General features: G+C 46.7%; 1 protein-coding gene across 1 annotated transcript in view; it reads left to right on the top strand.

The window, feature by feature from the left end:
- The window catches only part of OCA2 (OCA2 melanosomal transmembrane protein), a 489,993-nt gene that overhangs the window by 307,929 nt on the left and 168,789 nt on the right, over positions 1 to 13,275 (top strand). Inside the window, exon 13 of the mRNA XM_068268142.1 lies at positions 6,589 to 6,713. Coding sequence (XP_068124243.1) covers positions 6,589 to 6,713 — 125 coding nt within the window. The remainder of the gene's footprint in view (positions 1 to 6,588; positions 6,714 to 13,275) is intronic.

A 13,275-nucleotide genomic window follows, 5' to 3' on the forward strand; every position in this document is an offset into this window, starting at 1 on the left:
ATTCTGTGTACTGTTCTGTGTCTGCTGGGAACAGTGGTACACCGCTCGTTCAGCCACACTATATAGCATTCTGTGTACTGTTCTGTGTCTGCTGGGAACAGTAGTACACCGCTCGTTCAGCCACACTATATAGCATTCTGTGTACTGTTCTGTGTCTGCTGGGAACAGTAGTACACCGCTCGTTCAGCCACACTATATAGCATTCTGTGTACTGTTCTGTGTCTGCTGGGAACAGTAGTACACCGCTCGTTCAGCCACACTATATAGCATTCTGTGTACTGTTCTGTGTCTGCTGGGAATAGTGGTACACCGCTCGTTCAGCCACACTATATCGCATTCTGTGTACTGTTCTGTGTCTGCTGGGAATAGTGGTACACCGCTCGTTCGCCACTGTATAGCATTGTGCTCTGTGTCGCTGCTGGGAATAGTGGTACACCGCTCACCCGTCACTGTATAGCATTGTGCTCTGTGTCGCTGCTGGGAATAGTGGTACACCGCTCACCCGTCACTGTATAGCATTGTGCTCTGTGTCGCTGCTGGGAATAGTGGTACTGTATAGCATTTCTGTACTGCCACTGTACTGCTGCCAGTCAGCGTGTACTGTAAGGATAAGTGAAATGAGGAAGAAATCCGGTGAAAGAGGGAGGGGCAAGGGAAGAGGTGTTTCCCCTGACGGTTCACGTACAGGCCACAGGGGAGCACCCAAGAAAACCCACTCAATACCGCCCATGTTGTCCAGGACAACAACCCTCACAAATCCAAAAGAACAGGACCAGATAATTACTTGGATGACCTCTCAAGCGTCCAGCAGTGGGTTAAGCAGCACCAGCACATCACGCACGAGGTCCGAGTCCTCAGCCAGTTACAAGGAGCCAGTGGGCACAAAGCTGACACAACCGGCAGCGACACCACGCACACAACTGCCAGATAACCAGTCCGATGAATTACCTCAGGACACAATGGGGTATTCGCAGGAGCTATTCCCAGCCCAACAAACTTCCACCTTTCAAAGGTCAATGGAGGAACAGCCAGAAATGTTGTGCCTGGATTCACAACCGTTAACTGTGGGAAATGCACCGCGCACTGAAATACAAGGCGAGTCCGAAGAGGACTCGGAAACCCAAATCCCAGAGCAATTTGGGCAGGAGGGGTTGCAATTGCAGGAGGTCGGCCGACAAGATCTGGAAGACGACGTTGGAGTGTGCTGCGCAGAGGTTGTTGTGGGGAGCTCTACTCCACGGCGGTGGCCCACAATGACATATGACGAGTTTGAGGAGATGGAAGAGGAGGGTATGGACAATGTGGACAGAGACCCAGATTTTGTTTGTGAACGAGAACATCGCCGTCGTAGCAGCAGCACAGATGAGTCTGTTGAAGAACACACTGCTGCACGAGTTCGCCTTGTGCCACAAGGTAGGCGGCGCGCAATTTCAGGCACCACAAGCGTGGAAGTTCAAGTGAGAGGCAAAAGAGGAGCAAACAGAAATCGCCAGCAAGGAGGCAGGTGCTCCAAAGTCTGGGCTTTCTTTGAAGACTGCACTGAGGATGTTACCATGGCGATTTGCAAGGTGTGCAAGACCCGCCTGAGCAGGGGGAAAAATATTAACAACCTCTCCACCACCAGCATGAGCCGTCACATGCTATCCAAACATCCCACTGTTTGGGCAAACGCGTCAGGACAGGGTACCAGAAACAACACTGCCTCCCTTGGGTTCACCAGACTCACCACCAGACCCGCCTCAGCAGCAGCAGTAGCCCAGCCATTGCGTGGTTCACAACATTCACAAACATCAGACGACGCTGACACTGTCACTTTCCGGAGTAGTGCTCTTGAGGTCTCCCAGTGTTCATCAAACACAACAACCAACAGCCCTTCCGTGTGCAGCGCTACGGTTCAGTTGTCTGTGTCGGAGATGTTTGAGCGCAAGAGGAAATTGCCAGCAAATGACCCCCGGGCCGTGGCAGTAACAGCCAGCATAGCCAAGCTTCTGGCCTGCGAAATGCTGCCATATCGATTGGTGGAGACAAACAGCTTCAAGGGCATGATGTCAGTGGCCATCCCACGTTACGTGGTTCCCAGCCGCTACCACTTTGCACGCTCTGCAGTGCCTGAGTTGCATGAGCACGTGGTCAGCAAAATAACCCGAAGCTTGAAGAATGCCGTTGCCTGCAAGGTTCACCTCACCACTGACACCTGGACGAGTGCGTTCGGCCAGGGTCGATACATCTCCCTTACCGCGCACTGGGTGAACCTTGTGGAGCCTGGCAGCGATTCCTCACCTGCTACGGCACGGGTGTTGCCCACGCCACAAACAGCTGCACCGCCGTCCCTCCCACTGGATAACAGCAGCACCTACCTCTCTGACTCCTTCTCCTCCAACGCATCTCAAAGCTGTACCTCATCCGGAAACGCTAACCCAGCAGCAGTAGGATCGTGGAAGCAGTGCAGCACAGCTGTTGGCATGCGTCAGCAAGCGTTGCTGAAGCTAATCTGCCTTGGGGATAAGCAGCACACAGGGGAGGAAATTTGGAGGGGAATAAAGGAACAGACGGATTTGTGGCTGGCACCGCTGGACCTGAAACCGGGCATGGTTGTGTGTGATAATGGGAGTAATCTCATTCGCGCTTTAAGGTTGGCTAAGCTGACACACATCCCTTGCCTGGCGCACGTGATGAACCTAGTAGTTCAGCGGTTCCTGAGGACATACCCAGGCGTGCCCGATCTGCTGTTGAAGGTGCGTCGAGTGTCCAAACATTGTAGAAATTCCAGTACTGCTTCGGGGGCACTCGCCAAGATGCAGGAGCGCTTCAATCTCCCCCACCATCGCTTGCTGTGTGATGTCCCTACGCGCTGGAATTCTACGCTGCACATGCTAGCCCGCTTTTGCGAGCAGAAGAGTGCAGTGGTCCAGTACATGACGGCGCAGTACCGAGGCGCATCCGGCCAGCTGCCAAGCTTCTGTGGATCCGATTGGGCCAACATGTTGGACCTCTGCCAAGTCCTCCAAAATTTTGAGCAATCCACGTTGCTTGTGAGCAGTGACAACTCTTCAGTCAGCATTACCATACCACTGCTGTGTTTACTGAAGAGGTCGATGTTAAAAATCAAGGAAACAGCTGTCATGATGCAACTGGGGGAATCTGAAGGAGAAAACGATCAGCGTGATGGTACCAACATCAGGCCATCCGCCTCAGGGAACGCTGGCCCCAGCAGCTATGACGAAGAAGAGGAGGAGGAACAGCTGGAGTTGGAGCAGGAATTTCATGCCACCACTGACGAGGGCCAGAGCGGTGCACGTTGGACTTCCACAATTCAACGCGAATGGTCAGCAGAAGCAGACCAGGAGGAAGGTGACGACTATGATGCATCACAACAACTATCACAACGCTCACAAGAGGATGATGAGGATTCTGGTAGGACTCTGGCACACATGGCTCAATTCATGCTAGACTGCATTGAACGTGACCCACGCATTGTGCGCATTCTGGACAACACCAATTACTGGGTTTATACCCTTCTGGATCCACGGTACAAACACAATGTTCCAAAACTGCTTGAAGAAAGAGTCAGACAGGTCAAAATGGAAGAATACCAGCAGGCCCTTGTGGAGACTTTAGAGAGGAGATTGACATCCTCCCCCTCCTCTAGCCAGTTGTACGCCGACAGACTGACTTCCGCAAACCCAGGACGACCAGGAGGGCAGCAAACAACGCAAGCCGCAGCTAGTACCCAAAAGGGAATGGTATCGGCAGTGTCCTTGGAGTGGGAAAATTTTCTGACACCCATGCAGCCGCAGCCCACTGAACAGCAAGCGTGCAGATCCACCTCCAACACCGATCGCCTGGAGAAGATGGTCAAGGACTACATGTCAGATGGCGTAGCTGTGTCGAACCATCCATCTGCACCCTTCAACTATTGGGTATCGAAGCTAGACACCTGGCACGAACTGGCAATGTACACAATAGAGGTGCTGGCTTGCCCGGCAGCCAGCGTTATGTCGGAACGCTGTTTCAGTGCTGCCGGAGGCATCGTCACAGATCGGCGTATCCGCCTCTCTACAGAAAATGCAGACCGTCTGACTCAAATTAAAATGAATCAATCCTGGATTGGAAATGACTACGCAACACTCCAGGACCCCAACCAAGTAACATGACCAATGAACATCTGGGATGGTGTTGCGTTTCCGGGCCCTGTTTATTGAACCTCTCATCTGTATTACATTTATGACTGCATGGCGGCAAAAAGCATTGCTGCTATATCCGCACGCTTTTTGTCCACATGCAAGGCCTGGGTTGTTGTGTCTCACAAAGCGTGGCCTTCTCCTCCTGCGCCTGCTCCTGTTCCATCACGTCTGCTGCTGCTGGGTTAGCGTTGCCGCGTGGTCCCTGTTTATTGAACCACTTATCTTTATTACATTTATGACTGCATGGCGGTACAAAGCATGCTATCCGCACGCTTCTTGCCCTCATGCAAGGCCTGGGTTGTTGTGTCTCACAAAGCGTGGCCTTCTCCTCCTGCGCCTGCTCCTGTTCCATCACGTCTGCTGCTGCTGGGTTAGCGTTGCCGCGTGGTCCCTGTTTATTGAACCACTTATCTTTATTACATTTATGACTGCATGGCGGTACAAAGCATGCTATCCGCACGCTTCTTGCCCTCATGCAAGGCCTGGGTTGTTGTGTCTCACAAAGCGTGGCCTTCTCCTCCTGCGCCTGCTCCTGTTCCATCACGTCTGCTGCTGCTGGGTTAGCGTTGCCGCGTGGTCCCTGTTTATTGAACCACTTATCTTTATTACATTTATGACTGCATGGCGGTACAAAGCCTGCTATCCGCACGCTTCTTGCCCTCATGCAAGGCCGGGGTTGTTGTGTCTCACAAAGCGTGGCCTTCTTCTCCTCCTGCGCCACCCTCCTCCTGTTCCATCACGTGTGCTGCTGCTGGGTTAGCGTTACCGGTCCCTTTTCCTGGAACCTCTTATATGTATTACATTTATGACTGCATGCCGACAAAAAACATGTTACCTGTGCAAAGAAAACAGACATTTCCCGCATTTAAAAGACAGTTTTCCCTTTGAAACTTTAAAATCGATTTTCTCAAAAACTATAAGCTCTTTTTGCTAATTTTTTTTTCCTCTTGTACCCACTCCCAAGGTGCACATACCCTGTAAATTTGGGGTATGTAGCATGTAAGGAGGCTTTACAAACCACAAAAGTTCGGGTCCCCATTGACTTCCATTATGTTCGGAGTTCGGGTCGAACACCCGAACATCGCGGCCATGTTCGGCCTGTTCGGCCCGAACCCGAACATCTAGATGTTCGCCCAACACTACTTCTCGCCAGGTCCCTCCGCGTACACACGCGGAAGAGGGACCAGCGGCAAGGCGGAAGCTGTCGCTGACGTTCCTCCTCCCCCCGCCGGAAGCTCCATGTACCTACATGGAGGTTGCTGTCGCTAGTCCGCGTACTCACGCGGACTAGCGACAGTTGCGGCGGGGGGGGCAGCGGCGACTGTCGCCATGCGATTGAAAGTTTCAATCGCCTGGCGACATGAGCGACGGGCGACAGTTCGGGGTGCGCGCGCGTGCGGCGGCCCATACTCACGGGCGACCTGTCGCCGCAACACGCGCACGCCGCGTGTTGCGGTGGCAAATGTCACTCGTGAGTATGGGCCTTTATTCCTGTCTGGCTTTGATGCTGCCAGCAACAGTGCTACGGATGCCTCTCTCTCTCTCTCTCTCTCTCTCTCTCTCTCTCTGAGTGACTGGAGAAAGGCGCCAAGAAGATAAATGAGAGGCTTACTTATTAGATGCATGCCATGGTTGGAGGGAAGAGGACGCTACACTGTCACTGACTGCAGTCACTGCCTCCTCTCTGCGATGTGTCTCGTCTCGTGACTGGCTGGGGCCGGGCTGCCTGCATTACTTCTAGCTGCCTCTCTCTTATTGGGCAGCAGAGGAGCCGGTTTCAAAAAGCCGATCAGTCATTGGACGGGACTCGGAGGAGGAGGAAGGCTGAGAGAAGGGGAAATAGAGCGTGCATGGGAGCATGCAGAGATGAAAGGAATTTATGTGTATTTAGACGGACAAGTGCCCAGGAAATACGGGCACTACGGACAGCAGTTTTTTAAGAGCTTTTTTACTGACAGTCCGTCTTTTTTTACGGACGCTTGGCAACCCTGATTACAATTCAGACCATATTTGCTGTATAGAACTACGTATGGAAGGGTGCAAGTTGTCACTGCTAAATGGAAATAGATTCACATGATTATTGGTGAGCAAGTTTATTTTAAAAATGACTCCTCTTATAGGTGGTAAAAGAACCACACACACCTTGCTGTTTGCTGAATATAATTGAGATCTGTGACCTGTTGTCCCCCCATTTGAGCCAAGGAAAATTTTCTAAATTTGCTCCTTGTGATCTGTAATTTTACAAGCCCTCCGGTCTGCTACTGTACAATAGTTCCAGATAGCTTGTTAGTGATAGAACAATAATAGCTTTAAGTCCTAATGATGGTAGTGATATAACATGAATGTTATTTTAAGTAAAAATTGTGTCAGTATTTATCATTATTTTTTTTTTTATGTTTTCTAGGCTTACCAGTTGTCTAGAGGAAGAGTTTGGCCCATGATAATAATCCTTTGTCTCATTGCGGCTCTTCTTTCTGCATTCTTAGACAATGTTACCACTATGCTGCTTTTCACTCCAGTAACCATAAGGTACCACACTTTTAACTCTATATTTAGAAATCCTTACCATCTTAGAACTTGTTTTGATGTAAGTTTCAGCCAACACTGAATATGTAGAATATGCATTCATTCCTGTTCTAGTTTGCGTGCTAGTACAATGTCAGCATGTTACACTACTAAATTACAGGCCTGATGAAGTTAAACCTCTCCTAATACTCCTAGAGATCTCCAAAGCATCCCTAATAGAATATTGTGAGTGATCTAGAACGCCCTGGGCTTTTCAACCTTTTCAGAAATTGTACCACTTTTATCGCATGGAAATCTTCAAGTACCACCAGTGATTTCGCAAGGTGTCAACAACTCAATAAGTGAAAAAAATGATAAAGTATGTACACTTATTATTATTATTTATTGTGTTTATAAAGCGCCAACATATTTCTCAGCGCTGGCCAATAATTAGGGATACATACAGTGTTAATCAATATTACACATGGGAAATTTGTGCCTGTTTCTCTGACATCAATCTTTGCAGTCGTGGCTGCAGAATACACACTGATATAGAATCAAGTCAGATTCCAACTGAAGACCTTCCTTTAGTTTTTATACATGTCAATGAAAAAAACTCCTTCTTCTCACACAAGTATGTGGAACCAAATTGCAGTAAAGCTACAACAGCTTTCCTCCCACTTCTAGGTGCAAATCTCTCTCTAATCAGATTCAATTAAAGATACACCTGTCTCTGTCGAATCTGCCCACAATCTTCTGATGTATGGCTGCCTTATGCTGGATACACACGGTGCGTTCCCGCACTTGATTTCCCGCTCGATTCCCGTCGATTCGTTTATTTCCAACATGTCCGATTTTCATTTCGATGGATCGTTAGGTTGAATTGGCATACTTTACATGCGAATCGACCTAACGAGCCATCGAATTTCCATGTTGGAAATAAACGAATCAACGGGAATCAAGCGGGAAATCGAGTGTGGGAACGCACCGTGTGTATCCAGCATTAAGAAGTTCACCATTCAATGAATGTCTAAATAGAGCAGCCCCCTCCCCCCCCCCCTCCTCTGTTGTGCAGAGCAGTCACCCATCCTAGCACTGCATATGTAAGCTCTGATAAAGATGACAGTGGTAGTAAAAACATAATAAAAATCTGTGTCATTACTAATTTCCTTCTGCCTACTAAAGGGGATCGCAAAAAAGTCAGACTTTGAGGGTTCCTTTAACAGTATGTTTTTGGGATGTGGGAGGAAACTGGAGTGAGCGCAGGAAACCAACACAGACACAGGGAGAACATACACACTCTGTGCAGATAGAGTCCTTGTTGGGATTCAAACGGGTGACTCAGTGCATGCTAACCTCCACATTGAACTGTATTCCATCCATACACATATATATGTACGTGCATGCATGGTTTTGCTACACCAAGTGCTGGATATATGCTGTACCAAAGTAAAAAAAAACAAGGGTACTTATGTGCTAGCTAGTGATTAGTTCAGGTAATATCAAATAATCTCTTTATCTCTTTTTCTCTCTTTATCTCTCTCTTTCTCTCTCTTTCTCTTTCTTTCACTTTCTCTCTCTCTCTCTCTTTCTCTCTCTCTCTCTCTCTCTCTCTCTCTCTCAGATCACACACATTTCTCGGCAAGTTGCGCACTACTACGCATGCGATGGTGCAGCATTTGCTCACAAACTACACACGACACAGGGTGCCCCCTCAGTAGAGAAGTATACACACACACACACACACACACACACACACACACACACACACACACACACACACACACACACACACACACACACACACACACACACACACCACACACACATTATCCCCAATATACACCCCTATATACATATCTTTTCACAGTGCATCTGCCCTGCAACTTCATACCGCAGTGCACCGACTACAATGTAGATTCTAAAGCCCTGATCTAGAACTAGGTCACAGAACAAGAATGAATTGTTTGTATAAACATGGTGGAACACTGATCATGGTTGCTTTTTGGATTTGCCTTGGAATCCGGTCCAACCAGGAATATAATTATGCATTTTGTAAAATTTTCCAAATATACTAACATTCCCAAATATAGAAATTGTTCTCCATTACCTTGCAGCCTTCCTCGATGTTGGGGCACTCATGAAAAAGCCCCTCCTGGTGCATGATATGGCAATAGGCTAGCCAGAGAAAGGAAGGAACACTCCTGGTGACCTCGCTGCTCTCATCCTATTGCTCTCCCTCACTTTTCCTTATCTTCCTGCAGCCCCCCTCCCAGACACTTTTTTGTTTTTCATCTCCCTCCCCCAGGGGAGGACTGGGATCTTTAGGCCTGGGGGGAAAACAGAAACTAGAGGCCCTTTATCATGGCAGCCCCAGCCCAAATGACATCACACATGCACCTCACTTTGTATATGCCAGTAGTCACATGGAGCACCCATGCGGAAATATAGCAGGAACACTCGAAGGACAGTGTGATACACTTATGTCCTTCCCTTCACCACCATCTCTACTAATCCGTCAAATATGTCCCTCTCCAATCTCTGATATCCCCCTCCCCCTTTACCAGACCACCATCTACCTCAGTCAGATAACTTCACTATAGTATGAAACCCTACAGGCCACATATGTACATAGTACTGACAGGTGGAAAAGCCATTATGATTCAATCGTAGTGAAATAATCTGTCAGTAACAATTGATGCATGTATGGCCAGCTTTAGGTTAGGATAACTAATAAGACTGGAGAGAGAAGGTGAAGCAGTTGGTTAGAAACTAGGAGCTCCATAGCAGCAATAAAATGCTGCGCGGGTGTGTAAGGTAATTTGGGGCTCCGGTGATCGACCGTGAATTACATCTCCCTCCGAGTTGCCATGAGTCGGAGGGGGAATAGTATTTAACGCCACCGGGGAGTTTAGCGGCAGCAGGGAGAGCCGTCATTCGGCTCACCCTGCTCTGAACTCACCAGCGGTGTACTATTACTTATGTGGAGGAACAGTGAGGAGAGGGGAGAAAAGCTGAGAGGGAAGAAGATATTTGCCTCACCAGGATTACACTTTTATTTAGATTTCCTGTATGACAAGAAGACACAGGCCTCAATTCACGGAGCTTTATCAAACACTTTATCAAACGTTTGATAATTTACCTCATGGGTAAAATCTAATTTTGAATTCACTAAGGTGATATATATTTATTGAATGTTTTACCGATAAAACATTCAATAAATATATAACACCTTAGTGAATTCAAAATTAGATTTTACCCATGAGGTAAATTATCAAACGTTTGATAAGTGTTTGATAAAGCTCCGTGAATTGAGGCCTACCCAGCACTAGGGGAAGAGGGAAACAAAGGTGAATGAGGGAGGGCTGGTGCACACCAAGTGTTTCAGAGTATTTTTCAAATCGACAATGATTTGAAAAGCGCTTGGCTAATGTTACTCTGAGGGTGTCTCCACAGCAACGTTGTGATTTTTCCAATATCGTAAACACGCTGCATGTAGCATTTTTGGGGGGGAGCGATTCATTCACAAATCGCTCTGAAAATTGCTTCACAAAATCGCACTCGCAGATTGCTAGTGATTGCTATTGCAATTTTGGCGAGCACTAGCACAGAGAAAGGAGTGGGGAGACTGAGAATAGCCGGAGATGGAGCAGAGAGGTTATGTGTATTCCAGTTCCACATCACACAGAGGCTACTTGCCTGTAATATGACTTCTGTCCCTGACAGTCTCTTACACAAGCTGCCAGCACCCCTCCTGGATTCTAGGGACTGTCAAAAACTTTTCAAACTGTTTAACACCTTATCCGCACATGCTGTCATTATAACAATGAGGAGAGACCAGACAAATGTTTTCCCATAGACCCTCAAGGCAAGCTCTGCTCTGCATCATGCTGTGTATATTTACCAGCTTGCCCCTTCTCTAATTGCTCTGCAATTGCACTTTTATAAGCCAGGCTAGTAATTCACATTGTCTTAAAGTGGATCCGAGATGAACTTTTACTCCTTGCATAATTGTGTTCCTTACATATAGTTTATAGGGCATTCCTCAAGCCAAATACTTGTTTTGTTTTGTTTTAATACCCTAATTTCCTTTAAACTAAACAAGCCACACCCACAGCTTCTCCAGAGTGCCTTGGCGCTTGCAAAGGATTGTGGGATTTCAGTCTGGGCAGGTGAAAAAGGTGTTACTAGCTATAGATTTCAGAGGCAGAGTTTTCACAATCTGAGAGCTGCAGTGCAGATACAGATCAGTTGCCTGTGTAATGGAGGAGATAAGAGTGGAGTTTTCACAGAATATGCAGATTAGCATGCCTAGATACAGATAAGCTTGCCTGTGTGTGTAATTGTGTAATAGTGACAAGCAGAAAACATGTCTGCTCCCATTGTATCACAGGAAAAAATATTAATATACTGTTGAAGCTGTTTGAAGATAGATTTGCTGTGTAAACTATCTAAACTTTAGATAAGATATATAGACAAGTCACTTGTTATATTTAGTTTTTCATCTCGGATCCGCTTTAACAAACCTGAATTCAACAGGCACTGGACTGGCCCTAAATCACTTTTCCCTTTGATCTCCCTACAACCAGCAGACACTATCTTTTCATCTCCCCAGAGCGTACCACCTGGCCAGATGCAAAATTCCACAAGTGGTACACTTACCATAGGCACTGATCTAGAAAACATAGGCTGGATTGTTTACTGTGGAGGGGTAACCTTCCTCACTGCATGATCATCATGTCAGTCATAGACGGGGCTGCTGAGAGTTGAGTGATTTAGTGGTTTGTGACTGCAACTGCATGTTGTGTCCACAGTGTTCATTTTTTGATAATATAAATATAGGCTTTGGTTATTGTAATAAAAAAAAAACTGAACTCGCACGACTGCCGCAATGTTTAATAATATCCATGTGAGTTTTGTGTTACTTTATCATGTAATAGCAGACAATTTTTTAAAATCCACTCTAGGTATTTTAATTTATTATTATTATTATTATTATTGATTTATAAAGCACCAACATATTCCGTGGCGCTGTACAAAGTAAGAAACAAACATGGGGTACATAATAATACAGACAATGGTGTACACCAAAATACAAGATACATAATTAGTGACAAAATACAAAGAATGATACAAAATACAAATTATAGAATTGGTAATGACAGTGATAAAATTTACATGATGAATAAAATGTATAATGGTTACCAAGACACAAAAGGGGAGAGAGCCCTGCCCTTGCAAGCTTACAATCTAAATGGAATGGGGGGGGGGGGGAGGACAGGAGGAGGGGTAGTATGCAGCAAATATATAGAGGCTGTGTGTTTTAGGATACCTAGTAGGAGTGCAATTTGGTCTTAGGACAAAGGGAAGTGGCCTAAGGTAGCACATATGCTTGTCGGAACAAGTGTGTTTTTAATGAGCGTTTTTTAAAGGTAACAAAGGTTGGCGAGTGACGGATGTGTTGTGGGAGGGCATTCCAGAGGAGGGGTGAAGCGCGTGCGAAGTCTTGTAAACGTGAGTGTGAGGAGTTGATTCTAGAGGAGGACAACAGAAGTTCATGTGCCAATCTGAGATTGTGATTGGGTTTGTATCTGGAAATTAGTGAGGATATGTACCGGGGGGAGAGATTGTGGAGAGCTTTGTAGGTTAGGGTTAGGAGTTTGAACTGAATCCTCTGGTTAATTGGCAGCCAGTGAAGAGCTTGACAGAGAGGGTCGGCAGAGGAAGATCGAGAAGAAAGATGAATGAGACGAGCAGCTGAGTTCAGTACCGACTGGAGCAGGGCCAGTTTGTTAAAAGGTAGTCCACAGAGTAGTATGTTGCAGTAGTCCAGACGAGAAATTATAAGAGCATGTATTAACATTTTAGTTGTGTCTTGAGTGAGAAAAGGACGGATGCGAGATATGTTTTTGAGTTGGAAATGGCAGGAGCTGGTTATGGAGTGAACATGAGGAATAAAAGAGAGAGATGAGTCGAATATCACCCCCAAGCACCGAGCTTTCGGAACTGAAGTTATGGGCAGGGATGGTCGTAGTCAGCCAACTTCGCTACGCTGGAACTACGCGTAGTTTTACGCAATTACGCTTCGCCAACCTACGGCTTCAAAATCAAATATTTGTTTCGTATGCATTTCGTAGATTACGCGTTAAAATACGCAATTACGCATAGTGCGTAGCGTAGTACATGAGGACGTTTATGCCATTATGCATAAAAATGTACGCATGAATTCCTCTGCAAATGCTTGTACTAGTAACTCTTCTATGCGTACATTCCCCTTTCCAATGCGTAATTTTGTATGCATACAATCGTACGCGGAAAAATAGACGCAAATTTAACACATTCGTAGTTTACTTCGCAATACACATGAAAACTACGCGTAGGGGCGTAAACTACGCGTAACGGTACTTCGCTACGCGTAAAATCGCAAGCGTAGTTTTGAGACTTCGCCTACGGATTACGATGCGTAGATGCGAACTACGATGCGTAAATTCGCACTGGCGTAGTTTCTGCTCATCCCTGGTTATGGGAGTGTTATTAACATTTATTGTTACTTCAGGCAGGGAGGTGGACCGAGACGGTGGAAAAA

The sequence above is a fragment of the Hyperolius riggenbachi genome, chromosome 2 (genome assembly GCF_040937935.1).
Source record: "Hyperolius riggenbachi isolate aHypRig1 chromosome 2, aHypRig1.pri, whole genome shotgun sequence".
NCBI lineage: Eukaryota > Metazoa > Chordata > Amphibia > Anura > Hyperoliidae > Hyperolius > Hyperolius riggenbachi.